General features: G+C 46.5%; 2 protein-coding genes across 22 annotated transcripts; one reads left to right on the plus strand and one right to left on the minus strand.

Moving 5' to 3' along the window:
* The first annotated feature begins 1,747 nt into the window (after nt 1–1,747).
* On the plus strand, nt 1,748–15,867 carry Dedd (death effector domain-containing). Of its 14 annotated transcripts, none has more exons than XM_087581793.1 (8): nt 1,748–1,873; nt 3,659–3,691; nt 4,532–4,602; nt 5,573–5,684; nt 11,433–11,821; nt 12,004–12,111; nt 13,708–13,854; nt 14,338–15,867. In XM_087581793.1, the coding sequence occupies exons 5-8, from the start codon at nt 11,497–11,499 to the stop codon at nt 14,712–14,714; spliced, it is 957 nt and encodes a 318-aa protein (XP_087437919.1). In that variant the 5' UTR covers nt 1,748–1,873; nt 3,659–3,691; nt 4,532–4,602; nt 5,573–5,684; nt 11,433–11,496; the 3' UTR covers nt 14,715–15,867.
* Nit1 (nitrilase 1) lies at nt 15,752–19,188 on the minus strand. Of its 8 annotated transcripts, none has more exons than NM_001305646.1 (7): nt 19,112–19,188; nt 18,449–18,526; nt 17,795–18,052; nt 17,587–17,690; nt 17,244–17,377; nt 16,984–17,109; nt 15,752–16,309 (listed from the first exon to the last, which is right to left on the minus strand). In NM_001305646.1, coding segments are annotated over exons 1-7 (966 nt in total). In that variant the 5' UTR covers nt 19,114–19,188; the 3' UTR covers nt 15,752–16,045. The 8 variants fall into 8 exon arrangements, with proteins under 8 accessions (NP_001292575.1, NP_872609.2, NP_001076049.1 ...); NM_182668.2 differs by having other exon boundaries at nt 18,449–18,544; NM_001082580.1 differs by having other exon boundaries at nt 18,449–18,544; nt 19,080–19,188.
* Between the last annotated feature and the right edge of the window lie 18 nt (nt 19,189–19,206).

The following is a 19,206-nucleotide window of genomic DNA, read 5'->3' on the forward strand; positions in this document are numbered from 1 at the left end:
ATACATTGTATCTTTCCACTTAGATCTGGTTGTTACCCTGTACATCTATGTAACAGCTTTCTCCAAGTTTACCTAGTGACCTTTCATTTCCTCCACAATCCGAACTACAGATTTTAGTCCACATCTTGCCTGATCCCGTTACATTTGATACTTTTTTTAAATATTTATTTATTTTTTTATATATAAGTAGATTGTAGCTGACTTCAGACACACCAGAAGAGAGCATCAGATCTCATTACAGATGATTGTGAGCCACCATGTGGTTGCTGGGATTTGAACTCAGGACCTCTGGAAGAGCAGTCAGTGCTCTTAACCACTGAGCCATCTCTCCAGCCCACATTTGATACTTTTAACAAATTTCCTTGATACTTTTCTGCTGCCCACCTTCCGATCTGTGCCTCCTCACTGTCCTATTTTCAGTCTCTTTCCCTCATCTCACCCCTCGAATGCACGCATCCTCTTTAGGCCACTGTTCTCTCTTATGGCTCAAAGAACTATACGCACACAAGTACACCTTAAACTTTGTTGGTTTCAAACCACATTAATTCATATTTACTTGCCTAAAAGACATCCCGCAGATCGCCCTTAAAACTAAAGCAACCCAGTTATTCAAGTCAGAACATTCATCTCCTTATCCAACGCATGTCTCCTACCTACACATCACCGCCATGTCTTCCTTAGCTTCATTATTGTTCTTTCTACTTTTGTAAACCATCTCTTATATGCTAAGCAGTGATGTCTCTCCATACCCAGCCCCACTCCCCAGGGACTGAACGCCAGGCCTAACCGTCCTAAGAACACATTCTATCACAATGCTAAAATCCTAGCGGTCTTCTTCGCTTAAATTAAGCCCAAATTGATCTCCATCTCCAAGGCTCAAGTAATCCTGCCTCAGGCTCCAGGCCAGCACTAACATGCCCAGAGCTGACAAGCTGTGATCTTTCTACAATACAAATATAATTGTTCACACCTCTGTTTAGACCCTTCAAAGCCTCTTCAACTGCCCTTAGGATAAAATAAATTTGCAAGGTCTTGCGTCATGGAGTCCCTCCCTATCTCACAGATCTTCGTATTACCTTTTCCTTTAGCCACATCAGGCTGTTGGCAGCTCCAGAACATACTTGAGCCTATCCCACCTCAACCCCCAATTCAATTCTCAACAGTCCTTCACGAGTCAGCTGAGGCGACTTTCGACAGGAAATGGGAGCTCAAAAGGAAAATACTGAAGGGATGAATTCCGAGAGAGTCTGTGAAGCGTTGCTGTAAAGTCCGGGTTTCAGAACGTCTGGGTGACAGGAAGTTCAAAGCAAAGGTTAAATCCAGATCTTGAACTTTCACCTAAGTTCACCGGGCAGTCCGACTCCGGTACTATTCCGCCCTTATGTATCATGGCTGCCAGTCCCACTCTCCCAAGGGCCTTGAAGTCCGATACCAGCCAGCTCTGGCGCCACCAAGGCTTTCACATTCAAATACGTTATCTCTCCACTTCTTAGAACCTCCGGGAAGCTGCCGTTAGAAAAACCCTGCGTTGCCAGCTTGCCCCAAAGCAAGATGGCTGCCAGTCTCCAGTCTCTCTTCCCGACGTGAAGCTATCTACTCCCAGCTTAATGCCGTTGCCAGGCTGCCCTCACCTAGTATGGCTACTCTGCTCATGCCTCGTTATGGTCTCGAAGCCGACACTAACCGACCAGGTTCCGGGAGGCGCTGTGCAGGATGCAGCCACCCCCGCCCGGCCCTCCCCTCCCCCACGCCCGCGGCGGCGGCGGCGGTGGCGGAGGCGGTGGCGGCTGGAGCCCGGATGCGGCGCGGTGAGACAGGCCCGGGAGAGCAGCGCGGATGGATCCAACATGGCGGCGCCGAACCTGAGCCGAGAGTGAGGCGGCGGGGCGGCGGGCGTGGGGAGGGGGAGTCGAGTGGGACGGGGCGGGGCCGGGCGGGGCCGCGAAGGGCTTGGGGAAGGAAAGTGAAGGGGGAGGTGGTGGCGACGTCCAGCCAGAGAACCTCCAGAGAGGGAGGTGACGGGACGCTACGAGGTGGGGGAGGGGAGCAGCCGAGGGGGGCGTGCAGGGGAGATGGCAACTGTGGGAGAGGGCAGGGGTCGGGGCGCAGGAGTGCGAGCATGGGGAGGGGCGTAAACAAGGGCCCAGGCTGGGCCAGGCCAGGGGCATTAAAGAGGCCGAGGTGGGGAGTGGGGCTGTGAGCCAGCGCTTGAGAGGGGTAGGAGCAGGAGGGAGAGGCTGAGGGTGTTGAGGGGAAGGGGGCTTGTGGCATGTGGTTGCAGGGAGGACTGGACTCCCGTGAGCGCTGTTGTGAGGACGTGGGAGGGGGGGGGGTTGAATTGGACTTGAGACGTTTGCTGGAGGGAGGTTTTCAAAGTGTTCAAATTGGAAGCGGAAGGGCCTAGAGGAGAATTTGGGTGGAAGAGAAGAGAAGGGGGGCTCGGGGAATGGAGAGAGAGGAGATGTGACGGGGTAACGTAGAAAGTGAGAGACCCGGAGGAAAGTTTGGAAGGAAGGGGGAGATAGGGCAGTGGAGCTGCACGGATGATAGAGGGTTTGGGGGTTTCCCTTTCCCCTGTGGAAAGGCAGCAGAGTTAAGCAGTATCAGTTGCAGCCAATTTTAATTGCCAGGCGCTTAGCTTTTAATAGGGTGGGAAGGGCAGAAAGGAATGGTCATGTGGGTTTGGAGAATTGGGGTTGAATGAGGGTTCAACCGGATTTGCTTTCCAAAACACTCTCTTGCTTACTGCTTCCTTGTTTTTCCTGGTTACAAATAGGGAGATTAGTAAAGCACTTTCCTAGGTGGTTTCTTTTCTCTCTCTCTCTCTCTCTCTCTCTCTCTCTCTCTCTCTCACTCTCACTCTCACTCTCTCTCTCAATTAGCATTTCAGGAATGGGGAAAGAGACTTTTCTGGAGCCTTATATACCAAGGTGGGGGGGGGGGGGCTCTGGAAGCCTGAGGAAGGAATAGAAGAGGCAGACTGGTATTTAGGTAGTCTGGCTAATTAAATATACTCACCTTTACAGACCCTTCTTTTGCTCCTCAAGTTCTAGGAGAGGAGGAGGTGTCAGTATGCATATTTAGAAGAAAAAAAAAAAAAACCGTTTCCTACCGGAGTGTAGAAGTGAGTGGATGCTGCTTTAGTGGTTATTTTGTTCTCATTGTGTGCTGAAGAGGTGAAGCTCGAGTTTGATTCTGGCCTCATGAGTGACATGATGAGGAGAAGAGCTTGCTTTGATTGTAACTTTTCCCCTTCCAGTTCCCCCTTACCAGTCATGTTGTAAGAAACTAGATGGAGTAAGGAATTGAGGAAGGCCAGACGGTATCAGGGTGATGGTTTATTCCCAGAAGCGGTTGAGTTGGGACCTTTGTAGCTATGAGCCTTTGTACCTGGAAAATTTAGGGGCCGATACTATATTGTGAATTGCCGATTAGAGAAGGGGACTTTGGTATGTTTGAGCTCTCTTTAGTTTGGAATAGTTTGGCCAATGAAGTAATGAAGTGACTTTAGGCTTAGATGACTTTTTTTTTTTTTTTTTTGGCACTGACACTAACTGTGAACCTTTGAAATTTCAAAATAAAGCCTGAAACGTTGCTCTTTTACCCCCCTTATTTGTTTTTGTTTTTGTTTTTCTGCTGGCTTTGAAACTTGTGCTAGGAAGAGCCCTGGGAGATTAAGTTTCTTGCAAAGGTAAGTCTGGAACTTCTTCTTGTTTGCACACAATGGGAGGGAATGGAAGTGGTATGAGGTGCATTGGGTAGAGCCTACTTAACCAGGTAGATGCTAGGGAAAAGGAGTGTCTCTCTCTCTCTCTCTCTCTCTCTCTCTCTCTCTCTCTCTCTCTCTCTCTCTCTGTGAGTTCATTAAGGTTTGTTGCAGTCACTGCTCAGGTAACTGGAGAAAGACAGGAGGAGGGAAAAGAGGGGATATTAAATGTCCCGGGACAGGGTCCCAGCTTTGGTTTGCTATTGTCTAGCTTTCTGGTCAGCTCTGAGTGAAACATGTTTAACATAGTGGAAAGCTGTGTTCTTGTACATTAGCTACGAAGTATTTCCCTTGGAGGGTGGCTAAGGATCTTCAGTGAGATTTTTTCCCCCCCAAGTTTACTGTTTCTTCCATCTGTTCAGAGTTCTTGGGATTTTTTGAAAACATACTGTGTAATTCTGCCCTCCAGATACATTCGATTATGTTTTCCTGGTCCCACCAGCAAGAAAGCGCTCCGTTAGCTCTTGGCTCTCTTCAAGATTGCCCAAGTAGTTTTCACTTCAAGGTTCAAGCTGTCGTCCTTTTTGTAAGACAGGTTCTCACTGTGTAGTCCTGGCTAGCCTATAATTTGCTATCTAGACCATGTTAGCCTCAAACTCACAGAGATCTATCTACCTCCCAAGTGTGGGGATGAAAGGGATATGCCACTATGTGTGGCTGTTGTCACTTTTTTTTTTTTTTTTTAAAGTTCTTCCACATGACTTTCTGGTAAGGGCTTCTGAGAGAGTCAAATATTTCTCTCTTTTTTTTCTTGTAAAAATATAGATGTTATTCCTGTCAGAAACTAGACTGCCATTTCCATTTCAAGATAATTCTTCTACCCATTCTTTGCTTTGGTAAGTCAAAGTACTTTAAAAAGCTAGGATTGTCATTTCTGGATGGGAGAGTCTAGATTGCTTAGGCACAGAAACACAATAGAGTAACCTATCAAGAAGAAACTGTCTGGGTACAAATAGACTCTTATTGGCTCTTACTACTTCAGACCTCACTAAAGGAAAATGAGCTACAAGGCCAGGAAATCCAGCAATTCATCAGGCTCTAGAATTAGTCTCTGCTAGGGATGTAGCTCAGTGGTAGAGAGAGCACAAGTAGGTAATACTTGTTAAATCCCTCTTACCATAAAAAGGACTCATTAGTAGCAGGGACATTCAGTGGACCAGTACATTTGTTTACAGTTGTGGAGGGTTTTGTTTGTTTGTATGTAGGGTCTCACTGTGTAGACCAGGTTGGCTGTGAACTCAGAGATCCACCTGCCTCTGCCTCCCAGGTGCTAGGATTTAAAGGCGTGTACCACCCTTCCCTGCTTACTGCTGCTTTTGTCTCTTGGTATTTATCAGGATTTGAGATGATCAACACATGAGTTCTGTCTAATCTGTTTGGAGGAGGGCACTCTCTTCACGGCGGTGTCTTTCTTCTAGGAGAGCTGTGGCTAGGCTGGGCTCTCTTGCCACTGAAAGCTGAGTATAGTTTGCTTTAAGAGGAAGTTGGTGGCGTTCTTTTCATCCTGAAGTTAGATTCTTAGACACCCTGGCTGGGTTGCTGAGTTAACTCACAATCCTGGATGATAGTTAAGTGGGGAGAGCTGCCTGTCAGTCTGCATGCCAGTCTCTTGACATTATTCTGAGAGGCTTGCCTTGGGAAATGCTTGCTTCTGCGTTTTTGCTTCATTGAATACTGTGAGTCTGATTAGTGACCCAACAAGGAAGGGCCTGCTATCCAATCTTTTTTGGGGACTTTATAAACGGGCGCAAGGGTCATTTGTGTTTGTCTTAAGTTGGCCTTTTTCTTATTTCCACAAAACTCCAGATTGAACTGGGTCAAAGTAGACCTCCTGGGATGGACCAAAGGGAGTATGTTCGCCACCTGCTATTCACCTGAATGGCCACAGCAGGTGATGGAGGAGGCGTTCGTTGCTGGGGTGAGATGATTGTCTTTGTGATGGTTGGCTTCATGAGTTAAGTGAGCCTGTGTCCGACTGGCCCTCCTTTGCTTCTAGAGTAAGATTGCAGTGTTTGGGGTGGAGAAGCCTCACAGCTTCCCTCTGTAGGTCTAATAAGGAAAGTGATGTGTACGCTTTTGATCCTTCATCGTGTTTCACTTCAAATAGGATTCTTAACTGCTCTAGACATTTTAGTCCAGGGATCTTTGTTGTTAGTAATTATCCCATGCTGCCTATGGTGTGTGTAACTCCTCTCCCCAAAGCTTGACAATCAGAACTGTCTCCAGTCATTGCTAAATGTTCCCCGGAGAGCAAACTGCTCCAGGTGGAGAACCACTGACCTAGAAGCTCTGATGATTCCTCGTGCCTTGGTTGATCTGGCCTGGGATCTGGGACTTCACGGTGACTCTGTTCCTGTCAAGTGAAGGGAGTCAATTCTCAGAGGATTGAGACCTATTGCAGAATTGCGTTGATTATATAATTAGGACTATAGTGTTTTCCCTTATTTTGCCTCATTTTCTAGGGACAGAGTATGTGTCTGTGGGGGTGGTTTTTCTTAATTGCTTGGGTTTTAAGGACACTTTGAGTTAGGGAAACCAAGCAACAATCTGCTCTTCTGATTGGTTGGATGTGAAACCTGCCCATCTGTTTTCTCTGGGCTCCTTATAATCAGCAGCTGGCCAAAGGGAACAGGTGGGGCAGGGACCATGGAAAAGTTGCAGGGTTCTAAGGGAGCTCAGTTTTCTCCTGCTGCCTGCTTGAGTCAAAAGGTATTTCTCCTCAGCAACCCCATCTGTGCCGAGTGACAACAGGTGAAATGAGAGGACGAGAAGGAAAGCCAGTGTTTGAAGATGAGTTTCTCAGCTGTCTCCCATACTTTGGGGGAGGTAACTGGGCTTCGAGAAGTACATGTGGGTCACGTTTATTTTTTACTTGGGATTCTTCTCCCTGAACCCAAAGGAGAATGAGAGAGTCTCTGTACTTTCCCTGTTGGCTGACTGTGGGAGAACGGGTCACGCTTTATTGCTTCTCGGCTTACTCATCTTCATGGCTCTTCTGAAGAAGCTTACCATTCTGATTTTCTTCTCTTCTGGGTACCAGAAATGCCATCCAAGGCCGCGTGGTTGCTGAGCGTTGCTCTACCACTGTCATTTCCAAAGTTTCATTTTCTGTCCCGTAGATTAGCCTGTATTTTCATGTGTAAAGCGGGAGAGCACCATCTTGTTGAATAGGGTGGTTTGGTGTGAGTAGTTGTCTGTGGTATGGAGACTGCTCTGACTAGCCAGAATCCGCGCATGGTTACTGAATATTGAGTGTGTTTTTGTGTGCACTCCTCACTTGCCCTGCTCTGAGACAGGTTTCACTGTATAACTCAGACTGGCCTGTGTCTGTCCTCTGCCTCAGCCTTCCTAATTCTGGGATGATAAGCATACGTGTGTACCACCATGCCTGGTTTACATGTGTCTTTTGGGTGGGGTCCCCTCTTACTCTTAGGCTCTGATAGTTTTGGTTTTCAACTGGTGTTGCTTGTATTGACTTCTTGGAAATTAAGTTCAGTTCTCAGCAACAGGCAGCTGCTACAACTGTCTACTACTAACTATTATGAATATAAAGATGATTTTGATGTAGCAGTACTCCATGAACTGTGCAGGATTTAAATAATTTTAGTACACTGATATAAAACAAACGTTCAGTTTTCTATAAGGGCACAGAAGAGGACCACTTAAGTCAGCCTTAGAGATAAAACGTTGACACTCCCCCCTCCTTTTTTTAACGATAGTCTTAAATTGGCTTCAAACTCATTGAGATACGCTTGGCTCCACTTTTGCATTGGTGGGATAAAAGGCAAGACGCCACCACCATACCCAGCTAAATTGTTGGGTTTTCTTTGATTGGTTGAGTTTTGTTGTTGTTGTTTTGTTTCTTTGTTTTTGCTTTTTTTTTTTTTTTTTTTTTTGACAGGGTTTTCTGTGTCGTCCTGTCTGTCCTCGCACTCTCTCTGTAGGCTAGACTGGCCTGGAACTCATAGAGCTGGGATTAAAGGCATGAGCTAACACCATCCTGAGGGAGTTTGGTCTTCTGATGGGTTAGCCATCTGAAAAAGAGGGGCATATAGGGATGTGGAATAGACACACAAGAAAGGGAATTCAGGCAAAGGGAATTCAGAGAAAAGTATAGAGGAATGAACAGATTACATAATAAATGTAAACTCTAGAAATGGGTTGGAAGAGTACTGGTTAATAAAAGCTAAGATGTGTGGTAGCTGAGGAAGATGAGCTGGTCTGTTCTGGAAGACTGGATAAACAGTATAAGGAACTAGAAGCCAGCTTAGTAAAGAGCGGCATCCCTCCCTTGGATCCTCAGCTCGCTTGGTTTTTCATTTTGCATGTTAGCAGGTAAATGTGGGGTAGGTTTCTGTAGACTACGGCCGATGGTGACAGGCTCGGTGTAATGGTGCCCACCTTTAATCCCAGTGCTCAGGAGGCAGAGGCAGGCAGAGCTCTATGAGTTGGAGGTCAACCTGGACTACATAGAGTTCCAGGACAGCCAGTGATACATATACCCTATCTCAAAAAACCACTGCTTCCCCAAAAGTATTGATGGCGGCAGTGCATGCCTGTAATCCTATCATTCAGAAGGCTCGGGACTGAAAGGTCAGTGTCTACTTAGGTTACCTAGCAAGTCTAAGGCCAGTCTGGGCTTCATCTTGAGATCTTGTGTCAAAAATGAAAAGATAGAAGCGTTGGAAAACAGACTTCTTGGAAGAGTCATTTTCAGGAGCTGGTGAGATGGCTCAGCAGGCTCAGGCATTCATTACCAAGCCTGATAGCCTGACTTCCATCCCTGGGACCCATTAGTGGAAGAGAGAACCAACCCCTGAAAGGGGTTCTCTGACCTCCACATGTGCACTGTGGTCGCATACATGCACACACAAAGTAAGTAAATGTAATAGAAATTAAAAAGACAGACAGAGCCAGCTGCACTTACAGTTGAGACAAACCATGGCAATGACAGTAAAGTGAAGGTAGGGCACATTTAAGAAATATTTTGTATGTTACTACAGTAGGAATTAAGAACCGATTGAATGGCTGGAGATTGTGGTCAGAGTGGAACGGTACTCGATATAGTGCTGTCTTGAAAGACAGTAGGTATGAATGACTGTGGAAGTGAAAGTTAGTGCTAGATGATTGGTTGATGCCATTATACAGGGTGAATTAGTGAATCAAACACAGGGCTGTGGTTGGTCTTTGACCAGGGTTTGTTATATGCCATCTGTAAGGGCTTTGTTTTGGCTTTGTATTCTTTTTGAGACCCTATGGCCCAGACTGGACTCAGACTCCCAACTTTCCTGTTTCATGAGCTGAGATTATGGCCTGGGCCGCTGTCATCACTTGCCACTGAGTTTGAAGTTAAAGGATAGGCTTAAAGTCACATAGCTAAAGTCGGTCATAGCACAGTCAGTTCTAACCCGTGACTTAAAACTGTTCACCTGATTCAGCTTCTGTAGCAAAGATTGAACTGTCTACTTTTCAGTTTTGCCTATATTTTAGAAATGAACCTGAAAGGTTGTAACACAAGCTCTTAATTCCATCACTCAAGAGGCAGAGGCAGGTGGATCTCTGAGTTCAAGACTAACCTGGTCTATAGAGTTAGTTCCAGGACATCCAGGGCTATACAGAGAAACCCTGTGTTGCAAAACAAAACAAACCAAGGAAAGAAGGAGGGAGGGAGGGAAGGAGAGAGAGAGAGAAAAGACAGACAGACAAGCAAGCAAGCAAACCAGCCAGCCAGGTGTGGTGGTGTATGCCTTTAATCTCATTCAAAAGGCAGAAGTAAGCAGATCTCGAGTTTGAGGCCAACCTGGACATAGTCCTAGGACAGCCAGATTTACATAGTGAGATCATGTCTTAAAAAAGAAAAAGAAAATAGAAATAAATGAACTGCTTAGGAAGGGGGAAATGTAGTTTTCTTTCGTTAGTTTTTTTTTTTTTAATATTTACTTATTTTATGTATATAAGTACACTGTAGCTGTCTTCAGACACACCAGAAGAAGGCGTTGGATCCCATTACAGATGGTTGTAAGCTACCATGTGGTTGCTGGGAATTGAACTAGGACCTCTGGAAGGGCAGTCAGTGTTCTTAACCGCTGAGCCATCACTCTAGCCCTTTTGTTAGGTTTTTTTTTTTTTTTTTTAATTTTTATTTATATGAGTACACTGTCGCTGTCTTCAGATACACCAGAATAGGGCACCAGATCTCATTACAGATGGTTGTGAGCCACCATGTGGTTGCTGGGAATTGAACTCAGGACCTCTGGAAGAGCAGTTAGGGCTCTTATCCACTGAGCCATCTCTCCAGCCCCCGTTAGTTTTTTTTTAAAAAAAGATTTAAAATGGTTTGAGACAAAGTTTCATTGTAGCTTTGGCTGGCCTAGAACTCATAGATCTGCCTCCTCTGTTTTCCAGAATTAAAGCTGTATACCACCATTCTAAAAAAAAAAAAAAAATGGATTTTAATTTTTATTTAGTTATGTGTGTGACTGAAGGTGCCTATCGAGGTCTTGGGCCAGAGGCATTGGGTCCCCTCAGAGCTGGAGTTACATGTGGGTTAAGCCTATCCTTGTGGGTGCTGGGAATTGAACTTAGGTATTCTGGAGGAATAGCCAGTGCCCTTAGCCATTAACACCCCTAAGCCCTTTTGAGACTTGGTTATGCTATTTAAACCTGGCTGGCCTAAAACTTTGTCTGTGGAATACTAGATTGGTTTCACACTCACAGAGCTCCTTCTGAGTTCTAGGATCAAGGGGGTACACTGCTACACCCAGATGTTATCCTGTTACTATATTTTTGTTGTTTCTGTAAGACAGTTTCAGTATGTAGATGGGGTTGGCCTGGAATCAGATCCTTGGCCTCCTCAATGCTAGTTACAGGCATGTACTTCTATGCCCAGCAAATCAGTGTTTCGAGGGACTAAAAGCAGTGTTTTGGGGACAAGGGGAACATTTGGATATAATTTTAAAAACCAACCAACCAACAAAGCAACCAACTTTGAGACAGAGTTTCATGTAACTCAGGCTGGCCTTGATCTTGTCCTGTGGCTGAGGATGGCCTTAAACTCATGATCCTTCTTCCCTCCACCTCTTAAGCGCTGGTGTTTTAGGCATGCTTTATCAGACTGGCTTGTTTTGGTTTTGAGATACGGTCTACCTATATCCCTGGCTGGATGCAACTTGCTGAGCAGACCAGAATGGCTTCAAACTTGGGGTAATCCTCCTGCCTCTGGCTCCTGAGTGCTGTAATTATAGGTGTTTACTCTCATGCCTGGCTGCAACGGAAACTTCTGGCCTCTGCATTACTAAAATCACACAAAACATTCTCACTCTAGGAGCTGTGTCCCTTGTAGGATCTAGACTCAGGGCATCATCTCTTAAATGAAGAACATTGGTTTTTGTTTGTTTGTTTGTTTTGCTTTTTTGTTGTTTTTTGCTTTTTTGAGACAAGGTCTCTGTGTAGCCCTGACTGTCCTGGAACTCTGTGATCTACTTGTCTCTGCTTCCTAAGTGCTGAGATGAAAGGCGTGTACCACCACACCTAGCATGAACACTTTATGATATTTAATAGACGTATTAAGCATTGTGCTGTGTTAGTAGCATGTTAAGATAATACAGATAAATAAAATTGGTTGCTACCAGTGCCTTGGCTCATGGGATCTTGTCCTGTCTTACAGATCGCTGGTGATTGTAGCTGCTGAGCAGAGATTCTGGAAAGCACTCCATTTCTGAGCCTCTAGCATGGCGGGCCTAAAGAGGCGGGCAAGCCAGGTGTGGCCCGAAGAGCGCGTTGAGCAGGAACATGGGCTCTACAGCCTCCACCGCATGTTTGACATCGTGGGCACCCACCTGACACACAGAGATGTTCGAGTGCTTTCCTTCCTTTTTGTTGATGTTATTGATGACCATGAACGAGGACTTATCCGAAATGGACGTGACTTCTTGTTGGCACTGGAGCGCCAGGGCCGCTGTGATGAGAGTAACTTTCGCCAGGTGCTGCAGCTGCTGCGTATCATCACTCGCCATGACTTGCTGCCCTATGTTACTCTCAAGAAGAGACGGGCTGGTGAGGGCTTACGGGGTCTGGGAACACTTGAGTAAGAGAGGATTTGTGGGAGGCCCAGGAGTGAGTAGTGCGGGAGTCTGTAAGGGGGTGGTCCTGAACTGGAGAGTCCCTAGGAGGATGGAAAGCCTTTGGGAGAAGACAGATGACATTTTTTTCTTGAGTGACTCCTTCTCCTCCTGCAGTGTGCCCTGATCTTGTAGACAAGTATCTGGAGGAAACATCAATTCGCTATGTGACCCCCAGAGCCCTCAGCGATCCAGAACCGAGGCCTCCCCAGCCCTCTAAAACAGGTGAGACGATATTACTTGTCATTTTCTTTTTCTTTTTTTTTTTTTTTTTTTTTTTTTTTTTTCTTTTTTTCGGAGCTGGGGACCAAACCCAGGGCCTTGCGCTTGCTAGGCAAGTGCTCTACCACTGAGCTAGATCCCCAACCCCCTACTTGTCATTTTCATATGCAAGAGAACATTTATTCCATCACATTTGTGGCTGAGCCAACATCAGTGAAAGGATACAGTCCCTCTACATCGATCCCATTAAAAAAAAATCAGAAGCTGGGGAAACGGCTCACTTGGTAAAGTGCTTGCTGCATAAGCCTGAAGGTCTGAGTTCAGATTCCCAGCACCCACATAGAAAAAGCCAGATAACAAAAGTGTCTGTAATCTCCGTGTTGGAGGGCAGAGAAAGGTGGATCCCTGGAGCTCATACAGGCAGCCAGCCTCAGCACATTTGTGAACTCATGGCTCAGTGAAAGCCCTTGTCTAACAAAAGATGGGGAGAGGGTTGATGAAGACACCTAATGCTGACCTTTGACCTTCACATGCAGGCACACTCACATAGGAACACATGGATGTGAACATGTACACACACAAATCAGGTCAAGTATACATTGCCTAGGTCTAATGTTTGCTTTCCTTTTAGGTCACTTTTTTTTTTTTTTTTTTCTGGAGCTGGGGACCGAACCCAGGGCCTTGTGCTTGCTAGGCAAGCGCTCTACCACTGAGCTAAATCCCCAACCCCTTTAGGTCACTTTTTAAAAATCAGTTTATGTGTATGAGTATATTGTCTGCATGTGTGTTGAGCCATCTCTCTAGACCCTAGGCCAGTTTTTAAAAAAACTATTCTTCTGTGTGAGTATTTGCCTGCATATCTGTATGTCGCTGTGTGTGTCTGGTGCCTATAGAGGCAGAAGGTGGTTTCAGATCCCCTCAGACTGGAGTTAGACATGGTTGTTAGCAACCATGTAGGACCATGTAGGCGAGCCTGGGTCCTCTGCAAAAACTACAAGTGCTCTCAACCTCTCCAGCCCCAACTTTTTTTTTTTGGGGGGGGGATCTTCCTATTTAATTTGAGTAGGTATAGAACTCTGTAAAGGCCAAGTTGACCTTCCTTCCTTCACCTTTTTTTGTTTTTGTTTTAATTAATCAGGACCACCCCCTTATAGACTCCTGCACTACTCACTCCTGGGCCTCCCACAAATCTTCTCTTACTCTTAATTAATTAATTTGAGACACGGTTTCTTTGTGAAGCCCTGCCTGTCCTGGAACTTACTCTGTAGACCAAGCTGGCATTGAACTCAGAGATTGGATTGCCTCTGCCTCCCAAGTGTTGGGATTAAAGGTGTATGCCACCACTACCTGGCTTTCCTTCCTTCAACCTTAAGTGCTCCGATGATAGATTTCTTCCACCATACTTAGTGCCTGCCACCTCCATTGCTAGAGCTGAATCCAGATCTTCATGAATGTTTGGCAGACATTGACCACTGAGCTATACCCCTCAGCCTTCAGGTGACATCACCAATACTGCTCAATGATTCCTTTGAATATTCCAAATGAAGCATTCAAGTTCTGCTTTTAAAACCTTGTGTTTTCCATTTACTTTCTGGTCAGTGCCTCCCCACTATCCTGTGGTGTGCTGCCCCACTTCGGGTTCTCAAATGTGTAGTAAGCGGCCAGCCCGAGGGAGAACCACACTTGGGAGTCAGAGAAAACGCCGGAAGTCAGTGACTCCAGACCCGAAGGAAAAGCAGACATGTGGTGAGAAAATTCAAGGATTTTTGAGATGTAGACTTGAGGGAAAATATAAAGAACTCCTGGGGTGATGGGCAGTCTGTGATTCAGTGCAAAGCAGTCTGTGCTGTATTCAGGTCAGCTTTAGTTTGCATGAGACCTGTTATCTTTTTGGCAATGGCGTATTACAATTCTTTTTAGTTACTATTAAAGGAATGCCAACGTCATCCTTATATAAGACGAACCAAGTCAAGACAGAGAATTAAACTGTGCAACTTTTTAATAAAACAGGCCTTCTAAGCACGGTGCTGTCTGTGAGTGACCTGAACACACTCATTGTAGGGCAGCTCCAGCGTTAAGGCCAGGGCTACAAGGACACAAGGAAGAACTAGTGCTTGGGGAGAGGTAAAGACATTGCAAGAGGAGGTCTCTGTGCTTCTTGCCTGCTTTTCTAGCTTTCATTGTAAACACAGTCATGTTTTACAACCATTCTCCTTAAATTTCTCCCAGACATCAGGCTGCGAGTTCGGGCGGAATACTGCCAGCACGAGACTGCTCTGCAAGGCAATGTCTTCTCTAATAAGCAGGACCCACTTGAGCGCCAGTTTGAGCGCTTTAACCAGGCCAACACTATCCTCAAGTCCCGGGACCTGGGCTCCATCATCTGTGACATCAAGTTCTCTGAGCTCACCTACCTCGACGCATTCTGGCGAGACTACATTAATGGCTCATTATTAGAGGCACTGAAAGGCGTTTTCATCACAGACTCTCTCAAGCAAGCTGTGGGCCATGAAGCCATCAAGCTGCTGGTGAACGTGGATGAGGAGGACTATGAGCTGGGCCGACAGAAACTCCTGAGGAACTTGATGCTGCAAGCATTACCCTGACCTTTCCCCGCCTCACCTTTCTGGGGACTGTTTGCTCCGTCACCTCTGGAGCCGACATACTGTTCTGGGGTTTGTTCTCTACCCTTTCCAACCAATCACACCGCCTTTTTTTTTTTTTTTTTTTTTTTTTTAAAGGAAAAGACAAAGGAAGGTGGAAGTGGTGTCCCTGCCCTCCCTGCACCCATGTGCCTGGGCTTCCCCGTTTCCTGTTGCCACTTACCCTAATGTGTGTCTACAGCCACCTTACCACTGAGCCGTAAGACAAGTGAATAGGGACAGAGTCTTTGGAACATAGCCTTTGTAAGGGATTGAACACTGCTTTCAGGTGCATTGAAGGGTAATCAATACTTATGGCTTTATGAGGGCTCATAAATTTTGTCTGAAAAACCAAAGGGCTGTGAGTAAAGGAGCTATGTGGAAGGTGGGACTCTGAAGTGTATTTTGGAAATTAATTACCACCTTCTTCCAAATTATAGAATTTTTTAAAAACAAAGAAGCTGTGGCCCTTTGCACTGTCTCCTGGCCTCGGGTGCTGCTCCTCTCCGCCTTCCTTCATCCCATAGCTTGAGACTGCTGCCTGGTGTGGATCCCTCCTTCCTCTGTCAGATCTTCAGCAGACTTATGGAGGGCTGTGCCAGCCTACTTCCCCTCCCAACCGTGATGTGTAGGTGAACACCACTACATGGGACGGGCGGAGTAGAGGCTGCTAGTTAGAGTACACTTTCTCTGAAAAGGAAGGGGCGGGGGCGTGACATTTCCCTCCCCTTTTCCAGTGAAAATAACAAACTCTTACCCCACCCAGGGCCCTGTCCCTTTGCTTCCTTCTGGCTTGAGAGAAAGTGGGGTATTTAGCATCAACTCCTCCTCCTGTTCCTTTATCCTCCCTTCTCCCACACTTGGGAGAACAGAGCTGGTCCATGCACTGAGCATTGCACTTTGTTAGGTAGGGAGGCACGTTTGAGCCAGGAGACTAAGAAGCCTAGTCGAGCAGGTACAATTCCACCTCCCTTCCCAGCCCCAAAAGAGATGTCCAGACATTATGATTGATTATTATATTTTTTTTCAATGCCAGTGCTGCTCAGCCCTCAGCACAACTTCAGTTTTCATGAAATAAACAGTGACTATATAAAATTTCATTTTTCTGAAACTGAAATCTGAGATCAGGTCAAAGTCTCTTCTTTCCCATGGACTTGATTGAGCCTGTGTTCCATTAGGAGAGTTAAGTCCTGCAAGTGAAGGGAACCGTGCTTGGGTCCAGCCTACAAGTCACGGTAGCATCACCTCACAGTTGGCGTGTGTTTGTCTGTCTCAACCAACAGAAATTAAAAACATTAGGAGAGTGGCAGGAGACTGCCATAAAGGTCAGGTCTGCGATGCTGGAACACAGGCAAGTGTTGGCGCATCTGTTGCAGAAAGTGGAGATCAATTCGAGCAAGGCAAAGGCCTGGTCCCTCGGAACAGCTGGCCACCACTGTGCCCCAGGGGTCAACCACCATGCTGTGGCCGTAACTTGCTCTTGTCTCATGGTGGCGTCCACACTGTGCTGCTGCTATCACGTAGCACTGAGACTCAATGGCGCGGGCCCGCAGCAGCACCTGAGGATGAGACGTGCGTACTCAGGAACATACAGCATTTAATAGGCGAGTGACAAGAAGCGGACACTGTGGGCCCAATCTACTCATTGACTATTGATCAACTAGAATTAGTAACTAACTATAACATGACTCACACCTATCTAAGAAACGAATTTCCTCACCAGATCGGAAGGGAAGAAAATCCTTCAAGTAGAAGGGGAGGGGTGTGTTTGTGTTTTGTATTTTTTTATATAAGGTCTCCTTGTATAACCTTGGTTGGCCTGGACCCACAGAGATCTGCCGGCCTCTGCCTTACAGTGCGGAGATAAAAAGCACACACCACCATGCACCACTATTTTGGGTGGTGTGGGTTACTTTTGTTTTGTTTTGTTTTGTTTTGTTTTGAGACGGTTTCTCTGTGTAGCCCTGGCTGTCCTGGAACCTACTCTGTAGACCAGGCTGGTCTTGAACTCAGATCCACTTGCTTCTGCCTCCTGAGGGCTGGGATTAAAGGTGTGCACCCCCACTGCCCAGCTTCTATTTTGTTTTCTGTTTTACTCGAGGCATCACTATGCTGGCTTTGAACCTGTGGCTATCCCCTGAAGTGCTTAGAGTTTAGGTTTGTGCTACTCTGTCCCCACTACTAAAAATAAGATTAAAGGAGGCCTATATGTTATGAAGAGGCATTCTCCTACCTCCCAGTGGGCTGGGCCGGTAACAGATCCAAAGGCTGAAGGATAAGTAAGTATTTCTGCCCCAGCTTGAGCCAATTTCAGAGAAAGTTCAGGGAACCGCATGTCATAACAGATTGCTAGACCAACCTGAAACGAGAAACAACCCACTCATCTTCCCTGTCCTGGTCAACGTAACATTGAATACTACCTCCATCATCCTACACCAAAGGGAGATGTTACAACTTTTTCAACATATTCCTATTTTCTTTTCAAACTCCTACCTTGCCTGCTGGTGTCTTGACAGGTGGTTCAAGAGCGTATCCAGGCATGGTATAGTTGCTTTCTCTCATAGGCCCCTGACCTGGGATCTCTACATCACATAGATGTGTCTTCCTGTAACTGGCCACTACTGATCCTAAAGTAAGAGAAAATGCTCAGTACAGACACTGGAAGTCCAGCTTAGCTCTTCTCCCAAAGAGTAATTTTTAGGCTAAGAACAGAAGCATTCAAAACAAAACAAAAAAACCCCTAAAGCCAAGCAGTTGAGAAAAATGCTGAAGATCTGAGTTGGAAGAAGGTAGATGAGCCTAGGAAGAGGCAAGCTGAAGGACTGTGAAGTCTCACCCTTGCTGTTCAGAAGCACATGACAATTGTAGATTTTCTGAGTCTGCTCCCAGTCTTGGCCACGCTCGTGGAAACCACCCAAGGACAGCCAGATTCCACATTCCCTGAGGGGGAGGGACACTGACAACTCTACCCCCTCTATGTGGCAATCCAGGAACACTGCCCAACAGGGATTCTACCCCTCCCCACCCCCACCCTACCCTTGTACCTGGCAAGCTGGCTATATTGTCCCAAAAGGTCCCCATCCAGTGGTTCGGACAGGAGTAATGTCTCGGCAGGATTTCGTGCAATAAAGTCAAATGCCTCAGGCAGAAAGGCCAGGCAAGCGCCCAGTCTGGTAGCCTCTTGAACCAGCTCAGCACACGTTTTAAAGTTCTCTTGCTTGTTTGGTGTTGATGTTACCTGGCACACAGCCACCAGGGGCAGCTCCCAGGAAGTCGATGAGGACTCTGCCATGGCTCTGGGCCTGTGAATGACACAGGCAGTTTTCTCAGGATTTCTACCGCGTGCCGCGGAGAAACTTGGGAGGCTCAAGTGGGGGTGGAGCCGGAAACTTACTTTTTTTTTTTCTGATTTTACCTCCCCTTTGAGACCGGGTCTTTTTGTAGCCCAGGCAGACCTTTCTATGTAGCGGGGATGATCTTAAACTCCTAGTTGATCCTCCTGCCTGTTTCCCGAGTGCTGGGATTAGAGGTGTGTCCCACCAACCCTAGCGACTTGTTTTCATTCTTCCAGAGCATTAAATAACCCTAAGCTACTGGAGTACACGCATTAAATGTTTGGTGGATGGCAGGTCCACTATTCGGTTAATAAACATGGACTTAGCAACTACGTGCTAGACAAAGAACATAAAATATGTTACCTGGGCTGAGTACAAAGTACTGAGATTTGAGGTAATCGGTATCCGGTACACAGAAGGGACAGGAGTTGATGAGGAGGCCTGGTGATGAAGCCCAGCCTGAAGAAGGTGAAAAATCAGGACACCTAACCCTCCTTCAAGCTGTAAGTTTCTAGAATTCTCTGCCATTTCCAGACCTGGCCAGTAATCCCCTCCCCCAAGGCTTCGAAAACACTTTACTACTAGTAGTTATGAGATCATAAAATGGGAAAATGGAAGAGGACACTATGATCGGTGCCTTAATACCTCAACTTCCAGTGATCTCACATTAAAACTGAAGCCCTTTTCCTCTGCCAAACGTTTCCGCAGTTCAAGTCATCTCATGGAACCTTCCTCGTTTCCCCAATTCTCTCTTCTCGGCTGTGCCACCTGGACAGCTTTATAGACTCAACATGTATCTTTCCCCTTGTACCAGAATCTCAGAAGGAAAGTTCACCCTCCTTAGATCTCCACCATTCTCGTGGTGGGTAGGTAGATGGGTACAAGATCAGATCCCAACCCGAGCCCCCGCCCTCTGATTAGCGCGTCCTTCCCCGGCTCTCCCCGGGGCAAGAATCTCTGTTGCACAAGTTAAAGCATAGCAGGTGGAATTCACCGCAGCAGGCAGGGTTGGGGAGTAGGTCCTACATGAAGACACAGCCAAAACCATTCGCAGGGTCGGATCTGAAGAGCTGCCAGAAGCCAGAAGCGCAGGAGCAAGTGGGCGGTAACCACTAGAGCGG

This window comes from Rattus norvegicus, chromosome 13, assembly GCF_021556685.1.
Source record: "Rattus norvegicus strain SHRSP/BbbUtx chromosome 13, alternate assembly SHRSP_T2T, whole genome shotgun sequence".
NCBI lineage: Eukaryota > Metazoa > Chordata > Mammalia > Rodentia > Muridae > Rattus > Rattus norvegicus.

What these genes read in the sequence shown, in the direction of transcription:
- Dedd (XM_087581793.1), top strand. Translation starts at nt 11,497, where the DNA reads ATGGCGGGCCTAAAGAGGCGGGCAAGCCAGGTGTGGCCCGAAGAGCGC. An exon ending in TCTCAAGAAGAGACGGGCTG is followed by an intron (nt 11,822 to 12,003) that starts GTGAGGGCTTAC and finishes CTCCTCCTGCAG; the next exon opens with TGTGCCCTGATCTTGTAGAC. An exon ending in TCCCCAGCCCTCTAAAACAG is followed by an intron (nt 12,112 to 13,707) that starts GTGAGACGATAT and finishes CTTTCTGGTCAG; the next exon opens with TGCCTCCCCACTATCCTGTG.
- Nit1 (NM_182668.2), bottom strand. An exon ending in TCAAGACACCAGCAGGCAAG is followed by an intron (nt 17,110 to 17,243) that starts GTAGGAGTTTGA and finishes TTCTCGTTTCAG; the next exon opens with GTTGGTCTAGCAATCTGTTA. An exon ending in CCGGCCCAGCCCACTGGGAG is followed by an intron (nt 16,310 to 16,983) that starts GTAGGAGAATGC and finishes TCTCATCCTCAG; the next exon opens with GTGCTGCTGCGGGCCCGCGC.